The sequence below is a fragment of the Nannospalax galili genome, unplaced genomic scaffold, assembly GCF_000622305.1.
Source record: "Nannospalax galili isolate Female #2095 unplaced genomic scaffold, S.galili_v1.0 scaffold146, whole genome shotgun sequence".
NCBI lineage: Eukaryota > Metazoa > Chordata > Mammalia > Rodentia > Spalacidae > Nannospalax > Nannospalax galili.
In genome coordinates, this window is record NW_008357929.1 from 10,155,418 (window position 1) to 10,180,397 (window position 24,980).

Consider the following 24,980-nt stretch of genomic DNA (forward strand, 5'->3'; position numbering starts at 1 on the left):
GCACATTTCCCCGAGTCCCTCCCGAATCCTTCCCGGAGGGAGGTGTCTCTCCAGACTTCAAGGTCACCTCCCTTAGAGGGTCTTCCTGGAAGCTCCTTGCTCTCACTGGAAAGCTGACTTCATGCACCCAACTGCTGTGAGCAGGCATCCTGGACTCACCAGCACCAGACCAAGAACCCAAACGCCCAGAACTGTGGTTTATTTGGGTAACCTCGCTTTGCACCCTGTTAACAGTTCATCCAATTTTTAAGGGACCATCATTTTCCTGGGGCAGGAATGCACAGTTTACACCAGATTTAAGAATCAAGGCTATTACAAGGTATCAACTCTTACCCAAAGGAATGGCAATAAAACTAATGTTTTATATTATCCAAACTGCATAAGGGGAGCGAAGCAGTTCTAGTTTGCTTCTCTATCGCTGTGCTTTAAACACTGACCAAAAACAACACCAGGAGGAGAGTTTATTTCAGCTCCCAGGTCGTAATCCATTATTGAGAGAAGTCAGGGAAGGAACCTGGAGGCAGGAATTGAAGCACAAACCACGGAGGAATGCTGCTTTCTGGCCTGTGTACCAGCTTGCTCCCCTTAATGTGCTCAGCCTGCTTTCTTATGCAACACTCACAGCAGGCTGGGTCCTCCCACATCACTCCACAATCAAGAAAATGCCTCACAGGCATGCCCACAGGCCAATCCCACAGAGGAAATTCCACAATTGAGGTTTCTTCTTCCCAGATGTGACAAGATGACAACCAGTACAGAAACCAAACAAAAGGAAGCCACATGGATCAAGTACAAGATTCATTTTTTTATGGATTTGAGTCAAGTGCAAATTTGAGGATTATATACAAGAGCTGATATTTTTAAAGTTACATCTAAGACCAAACAATACAGCATAAGCCCAAATCAACCTGATTTGTTTTTATTTTTTCCTGCATTATAGCATTCAGTACAAAACTGTTTCTCCACAGGTGCAGTGTCACTTAATGTGTTCAAGGAATGGCATCTTGGACGCATGGCGACAGTTGCAAGCAGTTCTTGGTAGCTAGATTGGGTCACAGGCAATGTTTTGCTCCCATTTTAGAATCTCTTTACAACTAGCAGAGATGCAACATTAAGAGTTTTTACCAGGGACCTGGTGTTTGTAATGAGTGTTGCCCTGGGTGTTGCACACTCCATGATTACTGGCAGAAGAGGACAAACACCAGAGGCATGCAGGGCTGTTGGGGTTCATGATTACTTGATGCATATGGAACTTGTTATCTGTCTAGGTTTTTCAGGTTGGAAAGTGGTGTGACACTACCAAAGAGTTTGAAAAAGAGTACCTCAAGATTGAATTGCAATAAAATTGTGAAACATTTAATTTTCTTAAGAAAGGTTAAAGTGTACTATCCCTGCAGCTCAAGATAATCATAAATTCTTTGTAGTGATATGTGGAGTCAGGATGGGATTTCCATCTGATTTAATCCCTGAGCAGCTTTGTTAAAAAGCTGGTTTTAAAAAGCCCAATAAAAAAATAAATACCATAATAAAATTCTACCACAATGTTAACAGTGATAAACATACTTCTGTACAGAAACATTAAAGCTACTTAGAAGATGTAACCTTTACATAAGCTTTAGGAAAAAAAGAGTTTTTGGGGAATTTTTTGGGTACTTACACTGGACATAAATTACTACAAGTTAAGTTTTTCCTTGATTCAGAAAACATTTCTTGTTAATTTACTGAGGAACAGTTAGTTGCTGAGGAATATATTGCCCACCTCCTTTTGTGTAACCAGCATAATGAATATTCTATTAAAAATACAAAAGTTTCTCTTACCAAGTCAGGTTAGATAAATACCCTAACCCCTTAGTGTAAATAAGAAAAATATACTTTAAAAGAAAAAAAAAAAAAAAAAAAAACACCAAAAAACTTCCTAGAGAGCTTTTCAGAGTTAGTATGGTAAAAATAAGCCCATCTGTGGAAGAACCAGGTCAAAGTCTGATCCCATTTAGTCTAAATGTAACCATTTATCATAGAAGTAAATCACAAGTACCCAGACAATTTTAACACGGCTAAAAAGCTTGATTGCTCATGGTCATGGCTAGGGTTAGAATACAGACTGGCTGGACTCAGCACACACACCTGTGGACCAGTGAGACCCTGGAAATGGAAGTGCCCAAATCAGGCAATGATCTCTGGAAAGAGCTTGCTGGATCCAGAATGAATAAACTGCCCACTGTTTTTGAAGTACCTTGTAAGCAATTTGGCCTCTTGCTTATAAACAACATGCAATTCTTTGTATAAATGACAAAATACTAGTAGCACAGATATGTTTTGACCAACTAAGAAAAAGAAAAGGACTAAATTTGGCTTTTCCTAAGTTCAGACATTGTCTGGGAAGTGCTTTTTTTCTCTGCTGACACAGGTCTCAGTATAGTAAAACCCAGTATAGTAAAACCCTCAAAACTCAATTCTATCTCAGCTGGGGATTACAGGTGTATACCACCATGCCCAGAGATTGTTCCCTTTTAATAATAAGCTAAGATGAATTTTTAATGTCTTTTCTAAACAGGAAAAGAATGCAGAGATTATGAAATCTCCTCTGACAAATGCAGACAATGAGGGTTTGGTGGGGGGGGGGGTCTGGTGCAGTTAGAAGTAGCAAAGCTACATTGTCTCCAAGTCCCTACAAAGAAGGAAAAATCAGTAAGATCCAAAAATATAAAGAGCAGATGTGGGGAGGTTTCTCACTGATCATGCATGTATCTCTTCCCTCCCACCCCAATTGCTGTGACCTGGGCCCCCGCCTGAAGCCAAACAACAGAAAAGAACATAGGACCGCCCCTTGTGTGCACAGATTCATAGGTGCCCAGTTTAAAAGAATGACTGGGTTTCAGAAGGCCACGACACTAAAAATCTGGTTTCCATATCCACACCTAACATGATCCAGAAGTTTCAAAGCCACTTTCACCAGGAAACCTGTATTTCTCCAGAAAGCATTGCTAGGGACAAGCAACCACAGAGGCACTGAGGACCAAGGGAATCCTTTGCTCATCTCTGCTTGGAGATAGCAGAGAGAATGGTTCACACCCTGAGACATGAGGCTCAATAGGAGGTCAGAAACAACTACACCTCCCTCCTGATATGTCTACAGAAGTCAGTTTCTTATGCTTAAACTAAAGACATATAGGTAGATGCTAAAGTAGAACTGAGGGCTAGGTATCTGGCTCAGTGGCAGAGTGCACAGCATGCATGGGGCTCTGGGTTCAATACTTAGCAAAAAAAGTAGTAGAACTGAAGACAACAGACTGGATCTGCAGCTTCCGGTAGCCCCATTCCAGAAAATCCCTTTCATCACAAGAACTTAGAGGACTTCTGCTCTACCATCTTGTATCAAGTAGCAAATGGTAACATTAAGCACAATGGCTTACAATTCACTGACACATTATGTTAGGCCAATCTCTGGGTAACTTTCTACTCATTTTCTGAACTTTAAGACTTGAATTCTACAAATTAAATATATTATCCCCCATGGCAGATGAGGAAACTGAGGTTCAGAAGTCAGTTCAGCCACCCAAAATCACCCAGCCAGAACCAAAAGCATAATTCTGAATTTCTCAAGGTATAAATATATACAGGTCTACACGGTTCAGTCTGAGGGTTTCATCAAAGACACTCTCAAGCTCCTGAAAGCTGGGCAAATTCAGCTGCACTGAAGGCTTGAGTTTCTTTAGCTGCCAACCTTGGAGTCTGCTATGAGGACAGCTGTGATCTAAGCTCCAGGCCCAGCCATGCTGGCAGCATCCTGGGTTGACTCAGTTTCTGGCAGTTCTCAGCTTCCTCCGGAAGTACTCAGGGGCAGCCTCATATAGCCACTCGGCATCCACAACGCAGAGGTCTCGCATGTAGCACTTGTTGGTGTAGAGCAATGCAGTGTACACAACGCAGGCCGGCTTGCAGTGAAAGAGGACAGATGAGGGGTGGATGGCCACTGGCTGGTGTGTATCTGTGGTAGCATAGGTACCATCTGGCTGGAGCTCAGCAGTACTCATGAAGAGGCTGTGCGCCAAGCAGCGGCGAACACTCTCCATGTCCCCTCTCGATGACATGACTGGCATTGACATCTGTTTTAGAAGATGGAAAACAGCGCAGACATCAACCCTCCTCAGCACTGCTCAGTGCATTAGAGAACCAGACCTACAGTGCAGCCCACTCAAGGTGGATCCTGACCCCCCAGAAGTGATAGATGCCTCAAATGTCTTAAGCAGGAGCTCAGCTGGGGAATGAGGGCAGAGGTAAGGGAGCGCAGACTGAAAACTGGGAATCACGGGCCTGCAGAGTTCATATAGGCTAGAGACTGCATGTGGGTTTAGGTGACCCATTCCCTCACCTAAATATTGATAAGGAAGACCGTGGAAGGGGAAGCTTTCCTTTCACTTTGTCTACATCATCAACTCCTAGCTCCAAATCTTCTCAGATCTTGCTGCCAAATTCATCTTCCTAAAGAGCAATACAAATCACCTCACTTGCTCAAAACTTTCAATGTCTCCATTGCTCCTAGCAAAATAAGGCAAACCTCCTATGGGAGACTATGAATGAACCAGCATGAGCAAGCCTACCTACCTCATCTGTCTTTTCTCCAAGCCCTTTGTGCAGGCCTTCCATAATTGACTCCCTCCTCTTTCACAAACCTATCAAGTGCTTCCCATCTTAAGGTCTCTGCATGTGCTGATTTTAGCAGGCATGCCAGCTTCATCTCTGTAGTGGGATGCCAGTTGTCAGTCAGTGCCCTGGTTCTACACCCTTGCTGAGTAGGTTATGAACCCTTACATTGCTGACCACAGCCCAACAGATCAGTGATGCATGTTTGCTGGACCTATGCAGCCAAGCCTAAATGTTTCTCCTGCAGTCCCTAGGTCTGAAATGGGAACTTCAACCAGTTAATGCTAGGCTCCTGAGTGAAGAGACTATATACTGTGTAGCAATTTCCTATGGAGAGAAGTCTGTTAAGAAGGAGGATGTTCTGAGGAGAAGTGAAACATTCCATCCTGCTAGGAAGCTCCATCCTGCTAGGAAGCTCTTAAATTCCAATGTAAACAACAGCTTCAAAAAGAGCAGGAAACTGACCAGATTGACTAGGAGGCCTCCTCCCCAAGCATATACAGGCCCTAAGGACTGGGGATAGACCTCTCACACCAGCTGAGCTGCCTCCAAGAAGCAGAGACCAGCTGAGCTGCCTGGAAGACATTCTTATTCAACCAGTCCAGCTGCCTGCAGGTTGTGCAGTGTGCTCCAGGTTTCCTGCTTTCCTGCGTTGTCACCTATGATGGGTGGGCTTTTGGGATGCTGGTGTTTTTGAGTCATTTCTGCTCCTATAAGTAACCTTAATTAAACTCACTGGTTCACCAAGCTGGACTTGAGTGGTATCCTTACTTTGGTGTGTTGTCAGTTCTCTATTTAGGGTGAGTATATATTTGTTCATATCTCCCCAGGAATAGTGTAGTAAATACCATGACAAGCAATCTTTTGCATGTGGAGATGGAAGGTGAGGAGGGAGGGAAGTATGTGGAGAGGAGCAGGGACAAGAGGAGCAGTGAGTCCCCAGGTGGTCTTTTCTGGGTCCTTATCCAGTACCATGTGGGGCATGTCTTTATCTTCTGCCTATAGGTTCCAAGAAATACCTCTTTATTCTTTGAAAAATCCCATTTTTTACTTTATAATGGCTCCAGGGCTATTGGTTTCAGCAATCAGCTAGCTATTCCTTGCCTTTAACTCATCTACCAAGACAGAGTTCAACCGAAGCCTGGGGTGTAGTTCAGAAGTAGGACACTTGTCTAGCATGCTCAAGGTCCTGGGTTCAATGGCTTGCATCAGCTGTCACCAGGAAGCCCCACAGACTAGATGACAAGCTTTCTTTCCACTCTGCCAGCTCCACCCTTCACAGACTGAATTAATTATTGACTGGATTAAGCATAGTTTCATCATTTGTAAAATGAGAATAACAACAGGACTGCCCTTAACTGGTGAAATGAGGATTTTTTTTTTTTTTTTTTTTTTGGTCTTTTTGAGACAGGGGCTCCCTGTAGCCCCAGCTGTCCTGGAACTCACTATGTAGACCAGGCTGGCCTTGAACTCACAGAGATCCGCCTGCCTCTGCCTCCCAAGTACTGGGATTAAAGGCGTGCAACACCACGCCTGGCAAAATGAGGATTTTTAAATAAAGCAATTCCATGAAAAGTGTCTAGAAGAGCTCCTGAATGTCTCATAAGTGGTAGTGATTATAATCATTACTCTTCCTTGTACTCTAGACAGTCTTGGGCAAGTCTGCACTGAGAACCTTAATCAATGCCAGGCATACAGACAGGCATCCTTGGCCACTGTTCAGAACCAAGAGACACACCATTCCACCAGGATTGAGAAAACTCATGAAGCAAGAAACAGACAGGAAAGAGTGGTTGTTCAAATCAGATTTGTCTAAAGTACAGACTACAAGAGGCCACTAAGAGAAAAAAATCGCTCTAGTGCTATCACTGACCTGGTTAGAGGTCATAACTGTCCCTTCAAAGTGTGGCACTATTTGCACTGGGACACTAACAAATGAAAGATGCCTTCCACACAAAACCATTCACCACAGACATGCTCATCTCAGTGCTCAGCAAAAGGAGAAGGCTCACATACACAATTCTCCGCCTCTCATGTAAAATGTGGAGTGCCATTAAACCATTCAATATGACTAGAAGCTGTCTCCGTCTGACAAGAACAGGATAAGGAGAACAGACTATTCCAAAGAGAGAGAGAGAGAGAGAGAGAGAGAGAGAGAGAGAGAGAGAGATTGATTGATTGATTCACCACGTGACAGGACAGCTAACAAGTAATGAGAAACAGAAAGGTGACTTGGTGAAGAGAAGTAAGCCACACACAGCTCCAGCCACCTGCAGCTCACCAGTGTGCCCTGATGAAGAGAGACTGGTAATCCCACCCACAAGACAAGCTGTAAGCTCTCACAAGCCTCAAATCCAGTTGTAAGTTTTGGTGAGAATGATTTTTCCAGTGAGATGGGTCAGCAGAGGACAGGAATTCCACTGTCATTTTCCTTGGCTAGGAGAGCTGTAGCCAGGTGCCTTCACAGGAAAGCTACTGCTTAAAAACAAGCTACTCTGGAGGCTTGAGGAATAAGTACTGATCCTAAGTCAGGAAGCCTGAAGCCAACCTGCCACAGCCCCAGGGTGAGATTGCAGAGGAGGGCAGCTGTGGTGGTGGTAGGGGGTATGGATGCTAAAAGTACAGGTTGATAGGAGACTGTTCTCAGGCAGTGAAGTGTACAGAGGAAGTAACCCTGTCCTCAGTGGCTAGGATACTTCATTACCTGAGAGTAACTTTGGAGTCTGACAGACCTGAACCTGAGGCCACTGGATTCACTTAGGTGCCATGAGGTTGACTGATAGAGACTGAGAACTCTGACATGCCAACAGTCTATATACATGACACATGACATTCCTCCAGTAGACATGACATCTGCATATACATGACATCTGCATCCCTCCAGCAGAGTGTTTGAGACTTGGCATAACATGTAAATACAGATACGGATTCTTCCGATCTCAGTGATGTGGTTGCTTCCCTGACTTCCAACACACTTGAGGGAAATTCCCTAGCTAGAAAAGTAGCTATCCCCGGGTGTGTGGACTAGGGAGTCTCTGAAGGGTGGGGGAACCTGCTAGACCCAAAGACTATAAAGCTAAGTGTAGCCAGCAGAGGGCTCTGCTACATGAAAAAAGGAAGCTACTAAATTGAAAACAGCTTTGGCATACATGGGACACTTGTCTAATATGGGCTCAGCACCAACATAAATCATAGAAAAACAGGAGCCCAGAAGTTCATTTGATCCTCACCCCACATAGACCTGGCAGGCTCCAAGTTTCAAACACAAAGAAGCTGCTCTAATACTCTGTTTGCCTCTCTTGTGTGCCTTTGTTCTTTCTTTTATTATACTTCTAGTAGTATTTTTTAAATCAGAAAATGATGATTAAGTTTATAAAACTTAGGCATGAGGCCCAGAGTTCCATCCCTAGCACAGAAAAAGAGGTTTATAAAACCGAATATAAATCGTATATACAATGTAACTATAAAAAATGTAAAAAATAAAATATATGGCTGAGATTCAGCTCACTGGCAGAGCACTTGTCTAGTAGGTGTGAAGCCCTGGCAATTACCAGCACTTAAAAAGGAAAAAGAGCACACATGGTGGCACACACCTTTAATCTCAGCACTCGGGAGGCAGAGGCAGGCGGATCTCTGTGAGTTCAAGCCCAGCCTGGTCTACATAATGAGTTCCAGGACAGCTGGGGCTACAGGGAGACCCTGTCTCAAAAAGACAAAAAAAAAAGGAAAAAGAAAAGCAAAAAACCCTATTTCTACTAGGAATTGACCAAAATAGTGAGAGGTAAAATTATGGATAAGTTTTACTTTCTTGCTTATTTAAAAATTTTTCTATGGTGGCACATGCCTCTGATCCCAGTGCCTAGGAAGCAGAGGCATGCAGATCTTTGTGAATTTGACCTGGTCTAGAGTTCCCGGTCAGCCAGGACTACACAGTGAGACCCTGTCACAAAAGAAAGAAAGAAAAGAAAGAAAGAAAAGAAAAGAAAAGAAAAGAAAAGAAAAGAAAAGAAAAGAAAAGTCTACAGTGAGGACTCCTTTGAGAATCATTAGTAATAAGCAATTTAACCTCCCAAAATAAAATAAAAAATTTCCCTAGACAACAAAAGACGCTACCTTTAGGCAGATTTCTCTCAGCTGTGCTCTGACTTCAGCCACTAGCATCATATTCTTGCTGTTGACAAAATTCTCTTTGCACCAGTCCTAAAGAAGAGAAAAAGGGTATCACAATCCTCTCAGAAATCACAGTTGAATTCAGGGGACATTTTTTAAGTGTCAAAAGGAATAGAGGAAAATACTTTCATATCAAAAAGTATGAACCATAGTGAAAATATGAATGATTTAACTTAAAAGTAAAACTTCAAAATTCCCTTCTTTTAGATCACCATGAGAAAAGCTATAGGCTGGGATATTTGTGCCACTATTCCTCTAAAAGATTAGTATCTCTAGGATACATTTTACACAGAATGAGAAAAAGACCAGCAATCCAGGAAAAAAAGTAGACCTAAGAAATACAAATGCCTAGTAAACTTATGCTTGATCTCCTGAGGGATCGTGGCAATGACAATGAGATTTACAATAATTGAGATAATATTTCACAACCAAATGGTCAAAACTGAATTTATTTCAACTAAAAGCTGGAGAGGATGGTGGAAATGGAAACGTCTAAAATACTAGAGGATTTGGCAACTTGGTAAGCACCGTATAAGGCTTAAGTCCTGCAACTCCAGAACATGGGCCAAAATGAATCTCTTTTCTATATAAAATGGCTTGTCTCAGATACTTCCTTACAGTAATGAAAAACAGACTAATTATAACGGCTAAGACACTGAGTCATCAATTACCTAAGTTGTCCTCATCAAGTCTATGTTAAACACAGGCAGAAGAAAGGCTTGCGTTATCTTTTTTTAAAAAAATATATTTTTTTCTTTTATGTGTATGAGTGTATTGCCTGTATGTAAGTGCACTCATGTCATACAATACCCGTGGAGGGCAGAAGAGGCCCTCAGATCTCCTGGCAGTTACAGACAGTTGTTAGCTGCCATGTGGGTGCTGGGATTCAAACTAGAGTCTTCTGTAAGAACAGTCAGTATTCTTAACCACTGAGCCATCTCTCCAGCCCCAACATTACCTTTCTTTCTCAGTGATCTCCCAGTACTCAGACTGAAATGACACCTGCACTCTTAATTGGCCAAAGAAGGAAGGAGCACTTAAAAACACAGGCCTGAAAGAACACCAATGAGGCTCACCTTATTTCCACCTATGTTTTTGAAGGTCCGGTAGATGTTGAGCAGGGTAATGTGATCCCCCTCACTGGATATGAATTTCTTGCGGACGCTGTGCACTTCATCCCGTCGGGCAGGAGGGTTGTAGAGAACACTGTCCACGGACAGTAGGGAAACAATGGTTAGGATCTCCTCTGTACAGTGGAACTTGGAGGACAGGAGGATAGTCTGAAAATCAAAGTTTAAAAATGCAGAAATCAAGTTTTTCCTGGATTCTGAATATACTATTTCTGTATGTTCTCTTGCAGTGTCCCTTTGAGTTAAAGTGCAGGTATTGGATGTCAATGTCTTTTACTTTGTAAAACAGAATGCTGTCCCTGGGATTCCAATCCCTATGGACAGGGCTGCGACTTGTCTTTGAATCCCCCACACAATATAAATCAGCATTATACACAAAGTAGGGTGATAATTTTGTATTTAAGAGAACAAATGGGTGAGTGGAGAAGGACTGGGTATAGGCATTGCTAACCTGTAACACAAAGAAAGGAGACTGAGGAGGAGGGGGACTGAGGGGTCATTTACTTTGGCAAATTTGGGCTCTAAAGGAAATGCTGCCATCTTTCTTCCAATTGGAGTCAGGGTAAGCTGGTCATCCTTATGTTCAAGAGCACCTAACAGGTCCAGCTGGGCAATGGCCGCCTGAATGTGATCTACAGAAACAGAGACATAAAAAGGAGCCCAAAGTCCAAAAAAGGAAGAAGTTGCAGCTAGTTTAATACTTCTGGGTGCTTATAACTCTACATCAAATAACCATAAAGACCACTCATCCCTGTCCCCGACATACTTCCCCAAGCATTAATGATAGAACCAAAGAGCAGGAGAAGTATGAATCAAGGGAGAATAGTTACCTGAAGGAGTGGGAAGGGGACAAAGGCAGCCAGGTAGGGCCCTGGGGCTCTGCTTTCTGAGCTTAGGTAGCAGTACACAGCTTCTGGCTATATTACCCCTTAGACCTTACTTTTATTATTCCCTTCTAGGAACTTCACAATTAAAAAATCAAGAGCAGAACAGTGCATCATATGTGCTGCCATTTGAATTTTTAAAAAAGACTTCATGTAGTCCTACATATGTAAATTTTTATGTAAAAGATAGCTAGAAAATGATTGTGGAAAAAACTGAACTGAGGTTCAGGGTGGGACCTTGGCTATCCATCCATGGTTTAATTTATCTTTAGACAATTGCATTTCTTTACTTAAAGAAAAGGAAAATGGCCAGCACTCGGGAAGCTGAGGCCGGTAGAGCTCTGAGATCAAGTCCAGCCTGGTCTACATAGTGAGTTCTAGGCCAGCTGGGGCTAGAGAGACTCTGTCTCAAAAAAAACCCACCACTACCACTACCACCACCACCACACACAAAAACAACAACAACAACAACAAAACAACAACAACAAAAATACCCTTATAACAAACAAACAAAAAGGAAATATGGTAGGGTGATAAAGTTCCAGGTGTCAAAGCTACCACATTTAAGAGTACCAGTTTTCTTTCCTTCCTACTCCACAGAGAGATTGCCAATGAAGGGTGGGGCAGGGACTGTCACATTCCAGTTTAATACAAAGAAATCTGATCTCTGTCATGCTGCTGATGAAAGTACACCTCCATGAGGTTCTGGCAGTAGTACCCCATGGATCTCCAATAACTGTAATTGGCTCCAGATGTCAAGGCCCCTGACTATGGGTCTCTGTACGATGGTGCTATAGCAGTCTACCACTTTATGACAGATAAAATCAAATAAGCAAAAGGAGATGACATATACATTTTTTCTCCAAAATACTTTTTTTTAAGGAACGAGTGTTTGCTGTTGTCTACCTGTCCACTTCCCAGCACTCAGGACTCCACTTACCTGGAGATGGTTTGGATATGAAATCAAAGGTGAGCACACTGGGGACTTTCATTGCCAGGAGCTGAAGTATCACACTTGCCAGGTTACACCTGTGAAGGGAGAAGCACGGGTCATACATCTATCCCTGACTCCCACGCCATTGAGTAAGAACTGCTCACTGCAGAGCATTAGCAAATACTGCAGCTCTGAAAACAGGAGCAAACAGGAAGGAGAGATCACAATGGGTGACAGGAGGGCAGGTACTGATGGGTCTACCTTTGGATCTCTGGCACAGTCATCTTCTCAAACTTCTCAAATTCCTCCTCAGTGTAGAGCCGGTAGCAGACACCACTGTCCTCTCTGCCAGCCCTTCCTGTGCGCTGCCAGGCCTGGGTCTTTGATACCCGCTGCACAGCTAGTACCTCAAGTCCACTGTCTGGAGGGAGAATGGGCCCCATGAGAGTTTTGCTTACTATATAGCAAACTGTTTCTAGAGCGCTGGCAAAGAAAGATGATGCTCAGATTACAAGTGTTTCTATGCACAGGGGTCCAGAAAAATTCAAGGCTAAAGGAGACCGTCTAAAATCAGGCTGTTCAGCAGTGGTTTAAGATTACAGTGAAACCGAGCCCAGCAATGAGCCACATGTGGGGTCGGTTACAAAAACATCAGAAAAGCCTCATGGTTATAGCAAGGGGCGACAAGAGTGATTTAAAAGATCTTAGCTTATGTCAGAGCCAACTACCCCAGTTTCCCTTACAGTTTCTTGGGACTTTGATGCTAACACTGGGACAGTTTCTAGCAAATTAGAAAGGTTTGTCATACATCAATCAATGATGACAAAGCAAATGCCTCAAGTCACTGTCTTCTCTCCGAGTTCTATGAGAAAACAGATCATGTGATGTTAGTTTCCTAGGAATGAAGGACATTAACTTTCTCAGTGGGGGCACATTCTGTGCCAGTCAGTGGAGACCCACACTCTGTCATAGATACTGTCCTTAGGAGATACAAGTATGAAAGTCTTCCCCTCCCCTGCTTAGTAGAACAAGCTAAATACTAGTCAGCAGTAGTAACTGCAGCTGCCTCAAAACCTCTGTAGGATAAAGCAAGGTACAAAACAGAAATGAGTAAAAATGACAGTAAGCAAGCTTCCCACTTTAGACTCATAGCAAACTGCTGGTACTTCACCCGCTGTGCCTTACCCTAGCCCAGCACCTGTCTCCTTCCTGGGAAACTCGAGATCCTTATCAGCCACACTCCCTATCACCTCCCTGAGAGCCTGTGATTGGTATCAGACCATCCCTGGCCTTTGTGCCATCATTCTCACCCAGCTTCCTATGGGCTCACCAACCCTCTGCCCAGGGCTGATCTCTTCCCAGGTTTGCCTCAACTGAACTCTTCTTCCCTCTTGACTCCATGTCTTACCTATCTGCTGCAGGTCTCCTGTTTGGGCACACTGGATCTGTCTCACTTATGGTCCCTGCCACTCAAATCTCAGCTCCTTACAAATATGCAATGTTCACTTGGGGGGGAAATTGTGGGGCTACAGTTTCAACTGTGGCTCATTATACATAGCAGAGGTTCATGAGCTACAAATTCTCACCAGGGTTGTACTTCTTTGCTTTAACCATGCCCGTGTCAACTACATATTTTATTCCTGTAATGGTTATGGAGGTTTCAGCAATGTTGGTTGAAATGATCACTTTGCGATAGCCCTAAAAGGAGAAAGAAAACCAAAAAGCCAGATGACACACATAAGTTTCAGAAACGTACAAACATATTCTTACCATTAATTTCCACCACTTATTAATGATCAAGAAAGATGACTTCATTCTTAACAGCAGTCCTATGAATTTTGGTCATAAACTTGAGGAACAAAGGGGAAAGGGATGCTACTGTGGTCCTAAAGGTTCATTTGAGACGATGATGCAATGGAACAAGCAAAGGGTTCACAAACAGGCAGATGTGAGTTGAAATTCTGGCCCTGCCAATTCCTTACTAAGTGCCCCTTAAGCAAGTCCTGCTTCCCCTCTCTTGGGGGCCTATATCCCCCATGGCACTCCATGAGGATGAAAGATGGTATATGTGAGTGTCAGCACTGTGAATGGGATACAAAGGCACACAACAGATGGTACTGTGGAGTATGGCTTATACTATCCCTCAGAAGAGCCACTCATTTACTCTTCAGCCTCTGCCCTTGCACTCTTCCTCATCCCCTGACTGGTGCCTTTCCTTCTCACAGGACAGCTTTCTTGGCAACTGTGTACTACGTACCTGCTCCCTTTTCAACGAGCTGACCTGGTACCTGAGTATCCTCTCCTTCTACCTCATCTGCAGCATGGTGACAGGCATACAGATCCACTGGGTCTGACTTAATGGCCAATGATGGACTGGACAGAAGAGGTGGCACACTCACCTTTGGGGCCCCTTGAAAGACTCGGAGCTGCTGTGCATAGGGCAAGGAGGCATAGAGAGGAAGGACGAGCATTGCAGGGCAGCCGTCCGGGAGGTGCTTTGCAATGTCTCGGCAGGTCTTGCTCATTGCTTCAATCTCCTCCTGACCAGTGAGGAACACCAAGATGTCTTGAGAAGAGGGGGCTTCCTGTAAAACAGAAAAAGAAACAACAAAAACCCTTTTGCTTCCAAGAGTTTTTTTTTTTTTTTTGTGGGGGGGAGTGTTGTTTTGTTTTTGAACTCTGAAGATGGAACGGAGTCTGAATATTGGTATCTTCCTGGGAGAAAATCCTTACCGGCAATGTGCAGAACTTTAACAGATGAGAGTCAGCCAGCTGTTTTGAAACCAAGTAAGAAGTTGTGAAGGAAAAGACTGTTTTTGTAAGAGCAATGCAATGAAAAAACCTAATCAGATAGGCAAATAAAATCTGTATAAAATTTGTTTCAGGCTGGTGAAATGGCTCACCAGGCAAAGGAGCTTGTTGCTGAGGCTGATGACCTAAGTCAGATCCCCAAAACCACATAGTAAAGGGAGGGAACTGACTCCCTCAGGTTGTTCTAACCTCCACATGTGCACCGAGGCATGGATGTGCCCACACAAACATACACAAATAAATGTAAATTAAAAAAATTTTTTATTTATTATTTTTATTATTCTTTTATGCGTATGAGTGTTATGCCTGCATGTTGTAAGTGCACCCGTGTTGTGCAATGCCCGCAGAGAACAGAAGAGGGTGTTGGATCCCTTAGAACTGAAGTTATGGATGGCTATTAGCTGCCATGTGGGTGCTGGGATTCAAACCTGGGTCTTTTGCAAGAACAGCTAGTGCTCTTAACTGCTGAGCCATCTCTCCAGCCCATTAAAAAAATTTTTTTAAGGTTTCTTTCCTTTTTTCTTGTGTGTGTGTGTGTGTGTGTGTGTGTGTGTGTGTATGAATGTATGGGAGTATGTGGTGTGCTCGTGTGTGTGTATGTGGAGACAAAAGGAAGACGTCAGGTGTCTTCCTCTATCATTCTCCACCATTTAGCTGTTAGACAGAGCCTCTCACTAAACTGGACACTTGCATTTCCCTGGGCTGGCTGGCCAGTGGGTACCCAGGTTCTGGCTGTCTCTGCCCTCCAGTGCTGAGGTTTTAGGCATGCAGTCATGCCTGGCTTTTTACATGGGTGCTGGGGAGTCAAACTCAGGTCCAAATGCTGTCATAGCAAGCACTTTTACCCACTGAGCCATCTCCCCAGCCCTTCTGTCCTTTCAGCGGCATCTTGGAAACAAACTGATAAAAGCAGAGAAGACAACTCAGGGAAACTGCAATCCATGGAACGAGCAGGAGTCATGCCAGCCATGGAGCCCTTACTCAGTGGGGCCACTAAAAGCACTTCTGCATACCTGCAAGCATACGCCACAACAGCTTGGGACACAGGTTAACTGAGGTTTTCACCTTCAAAAGGAACAATATCCAAGTGTTAATGACATATCTCATTTGCCTCATATTTCTTTGATAGCTATTCAGACAGATTAATTTATAAACTGCTTGATGGCAAAATAACTGAAACATGTTTAGCAGTAACTGTGTACATTTGTGCACACACAGTTGGCCTCTTACATCTTTAGATTTCATATCCACTCAACCAACTGCAGATCCCAAATGTTTTAAAACTACACATATATACAGACTTGCTTTCTTATCATTATTCCCGGAACAACAAGGTATCATACCTATTTACACAGTACATAAGTTGTGTTAGGTATTATAAGTGATCTATAGATTACTTATGTGGGACGATGTATGCAGGTTCTATACAAATACATTTTCTACAACAGACTTGAGCATCCTTAGAGTTTGGTATCTAAGGTGGTCCTGGAACCTCTTCCTCATGTACACCAAAGGACAGCTTTATAGTTTAGTATATACATATGTTTATATATTTATATGTATTTTTTTTTTCCCTTGGAGCTGAGGACCGAACCCAAGGCCTTGTGCTTGCTAGGCAAGCGCTCTACCACTGAGCTAAATCCCAAACCCCTATATGTGTGTATTTAAAAAATAATTTATTTTTATTTTTGAATTATGTATGTGTGTGAGTGTGGGTTTGTGTACCTGAGTGCAGTGCCTGCAGAGGCCAGAAGAGGGCATCAGATCCCCTGGAACTGGAGTTATAGGTGACTGTGAGTCACCAGATATAGGTGTTGGGAATTAAACTTGGGTCCTCTGCAAAAGCACTCTTAACTGCTAAGCCATCTCTCCAGCCTGAGTATGTTTTTTGAGCCTATCCTAACAGGACAAATGTTCAGTTATATAAAATCTGAAAGAGTCAAAACTTCATCAGATTGGACCTGGTAGCTCACTTATAATCCTAACACTCAGGAGGCTGAGGCAGTAGGATTGTGAGATCAAGACCAGCCTGGGCTACAAAATGAGACCCTATCTTAATAAGAACTGCCCTTAATCAGTAGAATTCATCAGTTCTACCTGAATGTAACACAGCCATCCTTCATTAAAAAATTCTCATTTGGGGCTAGTGAGATGGCTCATAGGGTAAAGGTGCTTGCTGCACAAGCTTGGCAACCTGAGTTTGATCCCAGAACCCCTATAAATGGAGGAAAGAACTAACTCCACAAAGTTGTCCTTTCCCCTGATACAGATATCATACAAACACACATTGAAAATTTAAATTCTAAAAAAATTCTCATCTCATGCTGGCTTTTAGCAGTTAAAAAAGGTAGAGCATATTATATTCCAGAAATGGTCAAACACAGAGAATTAAGTGTCTGTGAGATACTTAACCTTCAGTGACACATCTTCAATGCAACCTCACTTAGATGAATGCATTCTTTAACTCTCACCAGAGAAGTTTCCTTATGTAGCAGATGGTGATTAACACAGAAACCCACAATTGGCCAATGCGCAGAGAATAAAAGGTCACAGGGTGTTTATCCCTGAATAGGACAGCTATTTCAAACCTCTGCCTCCCAAGGCTCAGGGATCACTGGGGAAGAAGAGGTAGAAATATTAAGAGCTAGAGTAGGTAGATGACTATAAGAAACAGTTTTCCAGACAGCTGGTCAGTTACTCATATGAACTCACAGCAATGGTGACAGCACGCACAAGTCCTATGTAAGCTCAAACTAGACAAAATCCCAGCATAGATAAGGGGAAGTAAGAAATCCCAATCCAATCTAAGGAATTTTGGCAATTGATGATTGCTGGGAAGGGAGATAGTGTCTTACGGGGTTGGGACTCTTGGTGGCCCAGTGAATGGATCCACACCAAATGACACTGGGGGACATAAATCATACTCTATAGGCCATATTATATATATGAGGGTTCATTAAATTGGGAGGGGGACAGCGGGGGGAGGTGTGTGGCAAGGCACGTAGATCCAAAGGCCATTAAACTATATTGTATGAAAAATCATAAAAATTCAATTTATAAAAAAGGCAGAATGGCCTTTTCTTCTTTCTCAAATATTGTCAAATTGGCAGTAAAAATAATTGTCCCAAATGACAAAGATAATGGGAGACAAGAAGGTTCAACTCAGTTTTGAAAAGTGGAAGACAAAGGGGAGGTTGGTTAGGGTACACTTACTGAGATTGGGGGTCGGGGGCTAGGAACATGGCTCAGTGGTAGAGTACTCATCTAACATGGGCAAGGCACTGGGTTCAATCCCCAGTACCACAAAACAAACTTTGAAGTGACAACGGATGGGTTAATTTCCATGAAGATCCAGAAAGGCTCAGGACTTAGGGGAGCAAGGTAGACTGGAGAAGGAAAACCCAGAGTTTGGCTCAAAGTCAGCACAGCCTTGTTAACCCCATCAGGCTTCCTCCTCCACCCAGTGTGGCCAGGCTGAAAGCACGGGGAGGCCAGAGTGGGCTTCACTACACAACAGTGAGGGGAAATAAGATGACAGCTGCCCAGAGGCCCAGCATAGCAACCTGCTCCAGCTGGATGGATGGTAGCACAAATGGCCCCAGAGAGGTAGACTGTGTTTGAACACAACTAATTCCATGGCTGCCATATGAGACACACTGTAACATCTGGGGGGAAATGAGCCACAGCTATGTCAAAGACTTATGTTCAAGAAACCAAGAATGGGGACAGCAGCTTGCTAACAATGTATGTTCCTAATATTATAGTTACTGATGCTGGATTTATGGTCTGGCTATGCTGACCCTAACCCTAACCCAGACCAACTCCTTGACTTCTGGGGGTTTTTATGTTTTGTATTTTTGTTTTGAGACAGGGTCTCCCTGTAGCCCTTACTGGCCTAGAACTTGCTATGTAGGTCAGAATCTCAGAGATCCACCTGCCTGTGCCTCCTAAGTGCTAAAATTAAAGGCATGCACCACCACACCCAGCTAACTCCTTGACTTTTTAAAACTTTAAACTACATAAACTACTTAGTTTAAAATTAAAAATATTTGCCTCTAGATTTTCTTAGAAAATAAACATAAATAAAGTCTATTTCTATACAAATCGAACAAAAATGCTGGGATTTAATCAATCAAAAAAAATTTTTTCTGTGTGTATATGTTCATGTGGGGGGTAGGGATTGACAATGGGCATCTTCCTCTATCACACTCCACCTTATTTTTTAATTTTTTTTAATTATTTTTATTTTATGTGTATGAGTGTATTGCCTGCATGTGTGTTTGTGCACCCGTGTCATGTAATGCCCACGGAGGTCAGAAGACGTTGGATTTCCAAGAATTGGAGTTATGAACAGCTGTTAGCTGCCATGTAGGTGCTAGGACTTGAACCCAGGTCCTCTGCAAGATCAGTCAGTGCTCTTAACCACTGAGCCATCTCTCCAGCCCTTCCACCTTATTTTTTGAGACAGGATCTCTCACGAATCTGAAGCTCACATACTGTCTAAAATAGCTGGCCAGCAAACCCCAGGGTTTGTAACCTATATTCACCCCTCCACCCATGGGGATGACAGGTGCACCCTGCCACACATGATTTTGTGTGTGGGTGTTGGGGATCGAAACTCAGATTTTCACACTTCTATGGTAAACAGTTTATCCACTGAGCCACCTCCCTAGCCCCTAATCATGCAAATATAAATGTAAACAACATAAAAAGATTTTGAAATATTTCTGTAAAAGTTAAAAAAAAAAAAGCTAGGCCAAGTATGGTGGCACATGCCTCTAATTCTAGCACTCAAGAGGCCTGGGCAGAAGGATGGCAAGTTCAAGTCAGCCTGGGTTTTGTGTGTGTGTGTGTGTGTGTGTGTGTGTGTGTGTGTGTGTGTGTGTGTGTGTGTGTGTGTGTGTGTCTGTTCTTCCCAGGGGTTATGATATAAGAAAAAGTACATAAGCTACTGCTCTAACATAGGGAAGTTTTCTGAATACTGACTACAGTTGATTTATTTTTTTCAGAGAAAATAAGAAGTATAAAAATGGGGCAAAGCCGGGCATGGTGGCACACGCCTTTAATTCCAGCACTCGGGAGGCTGAGGCAGGTGGATCTCTGTGTGTTCAAGGCCAGCCTGGTCTACACAGTGAGTTCCAGGACAGCTGAGGCTACAGGAAGACCCTGTCTCAGAAAGACCAAAAGAAAAAAAAGGGAGGCAAAAGCCTAGACATGACAAATGAGCCTATTATTTTAGATTATTTTATTACATGTGTGTGTGTGTGTGTGTGTGTGTGTGTGTGCGCGCGCATGCACATGCTACAGCACATGTGTAAAGGTCACAGGAAAACTTGTGGGAATTGGTTCTCTCCTTCTACCACGTGGGTCACAGGGATTGAACTAAGGTCATCAAGTTCAATGGCAAGTACCTTTACCTGCTAGCCAACTTACTGACCTGCAAATGAACTTATTCTTTAAAAATAGAACTGAGTCCTCTGCTCTTTTTCTTCTGAGACAGGGTCTCACTACATAGCCTTGGCTTATAGCTCACTATGTAGACCAGGATGTCCTTAAACTCAGATATCTGACAGCCTCTTCCTCTTGAGTGCTGGGATTAAAAGCATGTGCCACCATATCTAGCTCAAATGAACTCATTCTTGACAACACAGCTCACAAAGTTGTTTGATCCAGTGGCTTTTCTTTTAGAGGCTGAATACTCTTACTCCTCACTGCAAGACGAAACAGAACCTCTAGGAATTTTCACCCCCATCCCTACCTGGTGGATCTGGAAGACGGAGACAAGAGCTGCGTGCAGGTAATCGTGCTGAGGCTGTTTGGTATAGAAAATCTGGATTGGATGCTGCCGACCCTCCAGGTAGAGGACTGGGGCTCTGTTGAAATACTGAGAAAACAGGTCCACATCCATTGTAGCTGACATCACAATCACCTATATAAAAGAATGAAGAGGAGGAGCATGGGAAACAAACACCAGACAGCCTTTCTGTAGAGCACATGATTGAGGCCTGTGCCACACCCACCATGGCTAACTTTCTCCTATGCTCTTGAAGCAGAATGGATAGGGGAAAATGCCCTGGGAAAGAAAGGCAGGCACTACACATACTTTGATAGGCAGTTTCCCTAGCTCCTTTCGTCTCTTCTGCGCAGTTTTCACCACTCCAAAGAGTACATCTGTGTGGATAGTCCGCTCATGGGCTTCATCCAAAATGACACAGCTATACTTCCGAAGCAGGGAGTCTGAAATGGCTTCACGCAGAAGCATGCCATCCGTTAGGAATTTGATCCTGGTGTCTTCTGAGGTGACATCCTCAAAGCGTACTGTATAGCCCACCTGTGTGAAGATGTGACTCCTTTATTCAGTTAACATTTGTTGAGCATCTATTCACTGTGTATCCAGCACTGCCCTAGGCACTGTGCTGACACAGTAAACAGGACCAACACCACTCTGCCCATTCCCTCAGAGAGTGTGTAGTCTAGCTAGGGTCAGAAACATTGAAGACTCCTCTTTGATTGCAACAAAACCAAGCATTACAAAGACTTAAAAACTACAGCTGGCCAGATGGCTCAGTAAAAGTATTTGGAAGGCTGAGGCAGGCGGATCTCTGTGAGTTCAAGGCCAGCCTGGCCTACATAGCAAGTTATAGGCCAGTGAGAATGACAATATAAGACCCTATCTCAAAAATAAATAAATAAATAAATAAATAAATAAATAAATAAAGCTTCTGGCCAGGCTTGTAATCCTAGCACTCACAAAGCAGAGGCAGGAGGACTGCCACAAGTTCAAGCTAGCCCTGATCTACATGGTAAGTTCCAAGTGAGCCAGGGCTACACTGAGATCTTGTCTGAAAAAGCCAAACCAACCAACCAAACAAGTAAACAAAGAGATGATTCTGAAGCCTTAATGGGACCCAAGGCAAACACCTAATTTAGGGGCAAAGAGTGCAGTTCAGTGGCAGAGTCTGCCTAGCCTTCATGAGGCCTTGGGTTCAGTCTCTAGCATCATCCCCCTGTCCCCCCAAAAAAGACTAAATAAGAAAACTCACATGTAAATTATCTAACTTGCAAACCATTTTGGAAGCAAAGCAAACAGGACTCGGAGTCTATTAAAGCCCTGATCTCTCTGGGACTGGGGAAGAATTCTGAGATTAGCCTAAATAGCAGTGGTAAGAAAGAAGTTCATATATAAAAGTCTTCAGCTGGGTTTTGTGGCACATCCTATAATCCCAGCACTCAGGAGGCTGAGGTAGAAGGATAGAGAGTATCAGTCTATATAGAGAGACTCTGAAACAACAAACCAACCAGAGAAAGAAAGAAGATTTGTTCACAAAAATAAAAGGCAGAAGGGAGTGGTGGTACTTATCTTTAATCCCAACACTCAGGAGGCAGAGGCAGGTCCGACTCTGTAAGTTTGAGACCAGTCTGGTCTACATAGTGAGTTTCATGATGCCTACATATCCCTATACATATAAGACCTGTCTCAAAAAAAAAAAGAAAGAAAGAAAGGCAAGGGCAAGGGCACAGTGTGGGGTGCTGGTTAGTGATGAAGCCTTGATGGCAAAGAAGGAAATGAGATACCAGCTTCCCAAGTTCAGTCCTCTTCTCATCTGAGACTCGAGTAGCAAGGGAGATGGCAGCTACTCGACGTGGCTGGGTCACAGCAATGATGCCCTGGCGGCTAATTCCCGCTTCATAGAGGTACTGTGGGATCTGAGTTGTCTTTCCAGAACCAGTTTCCCCTGGGAAAGAAAAAGTCTTTTTAAATGAAGATAGACATAAGTTCACCAAATAAACAGCTCAAAGTCAAGAGAATGGACACTCATGTACATTGCTAAACAATATTCATTGCTGCTCTTTCTCAGGAGGCCAAACTACATTTCAAAAGCTTTTATGTTTATACAACTTAGTTCACAATTCTACTTGTAGGAATGGATTCTAAGGAAACAAAGATGTTTTATTCAGTTTGCCACATGATGGCAAAAAATTGGAAATGTGTTAATGGGTAATTTGTATATTACAAGATAGAATGAAATATGACAATCACGTAGATGGTATGTACTGACGTGAAGAGATGTCCACTTATACACTCCTCACTATTCCCTGGCCACTGATCTTTCAAACTTTCTGCCTTTGCTCACACTAATATGGATAGAATACCTACCTGCCCTAGCACTAACCAGCAAGTTTCAGCATGACTTAGGCCAAAAATTCTCATCTTCAAGGCTACACAAGCGGCCCTCATCTGGGATCCTTAGTGCCTTGTTCACCTCTCTTCCAGCAACCTGTACAGTACACATTTAAATGTTTCTGCCTTCTTCCAATACCAGAGGGTGGAGGTCTGTCTCTTTACAGACTTGGGTACCCTGCACAGAAAGCACCCAATAAGGTACTTTAACCTAAGTCCTCTCCAATTCCATGGGTCCTACATTTTCCCCCAGGAATCAGCCCCCTGACTGCTCACGGTTCCTGACTCAGCCGGGAATCACAAACTAAGAATCTGATTATTCTGCAGTCTTCCTGTTGAATCCACCAGGCACAACCCCAGACTTGGATCAATGTATCTTGTATCTTGTGCATCTTTCCCACCTCTATTCCCAGGCAACTGACCATTGCTAAAATAAATAAGCTAACTGTGCAAATGTAGGGTCAAAATACAGCTGGGCACCAGCTCTATCATGCATCTTGTTCCTGTCCTTGCAGCATATCTTCTGTCTCTGTGCTCCCTAAGGGCTTTCTTGAGGCGCTGGGACTTTCATTCTCAGCCGAACTCCTCTATCTGTCTCATATAAAGTTTTCCCCTACAAGTGCTTTTACCATCACACCACTCATGCCTATTTCCAGGTCCATAGACTCTGAGATGGCCTTCCTGCTGTCCCAGGCCAGCTCTCCAATAATCCTTGTTGCCAAGTAGCTCCCCTTCCCTGTGCTTCCGGATCTTTGATCCACTAGCTCTATTCCATCTTCAGCATCCTTTCTCTGTTGAGTTCTTCCCCTTAACTTGTGGATCCTTGCAAGTTCCTTAGCCTCTTAAGGCAGAAGCCTGTTCCCAATGTCTTCATTCTCTTACCTTCTAGTTACTGAGCCCAATGCTAGATCTGCTCTTACAGCTCTTTTTAAACAGTTCTCAGTTGGAACCCTAATCAATACCTGGGCACTTTTTTCTTTTGTCTACATATTATCATCAGACTTCACTATCTACTCACTCCCTCCTTAAAACAGAGTCCTCTGACAACCAGCACTCTTCCAGCTCCTTCCAGACTTGTCATTCCTCTTAAACACTGTGTATCAAAGCCCCTTGAAATCTGTCGCTGTCCTACAATTCTGCCAAGCTCTTATCGTGAATCAGAAACAAGTTACCTTAACAGAACGGTTTCTTGTCTCCAGTCTCTCCTCTGCATAGAACATAAGCACACCCCACCCCAGGTCCCTCCTCAAAGCCTGGGTAGGGTTCACTACTCCAAGCTCCCAAAGCCTCCGATGTGCCGCCCCCCCCCCGCCCATCACGGAAGGTGAATCTTGCCCCTTCAATCCCACAAGCCGGTCAAGAAATCAGCCAGGGCAAGGTTGGCGTGGTCACTCACCAATAAGGACGGCGCTGTCCAGGTTTCTGAGCTGGGCCAACAGCTGCCCGCGCGCCTGGAAGATGGGCAGACTCCGGCGCTGCAGCTCCAGGGCCTCGCGGTAGGGACTGGCCGAAGGCTGGGCCAGCGGCGGCGCCGGCTTCCGCCCTCCTCCTCCTGCTCCACCACCACCGCCCGCAGCCAGCAGCATCACCACTCGCCTCCCGGGAGGTGCGGAGCCTGGCCGGAATCTCTTGGCCGGCGGGAAGCCCGCCTTCTCCAGCATGTCGGGAGGGCGCCCTGCGGGAGCTATGCTCGGCTGGGGACAGCAAGCGCGCACCGCCCCTTTCTCGCCACGTGCAGACCTGCCTCGTCGACCACCGATGACATCACGGCCGCCTCAAGCCGTTAGGAAAGAAGCTACAGTTCCCAACATGCATTGGGGGTTTGAGTATACTTTTACATCCCGGGAGAGCCCCTCCCGGCGTGCAACCGAAAACTCACTCCGTGCAACAACAGTGACCGATGGGTGTGAGGTTCTGCAGGACCTTCGTCTTGGATAAAGACGTTTTCTCCTAGACTGCTTTGTTCTACAAACGATGTTTTGTTTTGTTTTGATCTTTTTGAGACAGGGTCTCCGTGTAGCCCCAGCTAGCCTAGAACTCACTATGTAGACCAGGCTGGCCTCGAACTCACAAAGAGCCGCCTGCCTCTACCCTCCCGAGTGCTGAGTGCTGGGTTTAAAGCCGTGCGTCACCACGCCCGGCTAAACTGTATTTCTTGAGTAAAAATTAGTGTCCTATCTCTGTCTCCAGCAAGTCATAGTTAAGGAAATTGTGTAACACTAACG

At 44.0% G+C, this 24,980-nt stretch overlaps 1 protein-coding gene across 1 annotated transcript; it reads right to left on the minus strand.

The window, feature by feature from the left end:
* Positions 1-785: 785 nt before the first annotated feature.
* Dhx33 (DEAH-box helicase 33) lies at positions 786-24,433 on the minus strand. Its single transcript, XM_008855952.3, has 12 exons — positions 24,152-24,433; positions 22,149-22,309; positions 20,677-20,904; positions 20,332-20,502; positions 14,162-14,347; positions 13,349-13,460; positions 12,024-12,183; positions 11,769-11,857; positions 10,449-10,576; positions 9,891-10,094; positions 8,758-8,844; positions 786-4,106 (listed from the first exon to the last, which is right to left on the minus strand). The coding sequence occupies exons 1-12, from the start codon at positions 24,414-24,416 to the stop codon at positions 3,798-3,800; spliced, it is 2,100 nt and encodes a 699-aa protein (XP_008854174.1). The 5' UTR covers positions 24,417-24,433; the 3' UTR covers positions 786-3,797.
* Between the last annotated feature and the right edge of the window lie 547 nt (positions 24,434-24,980).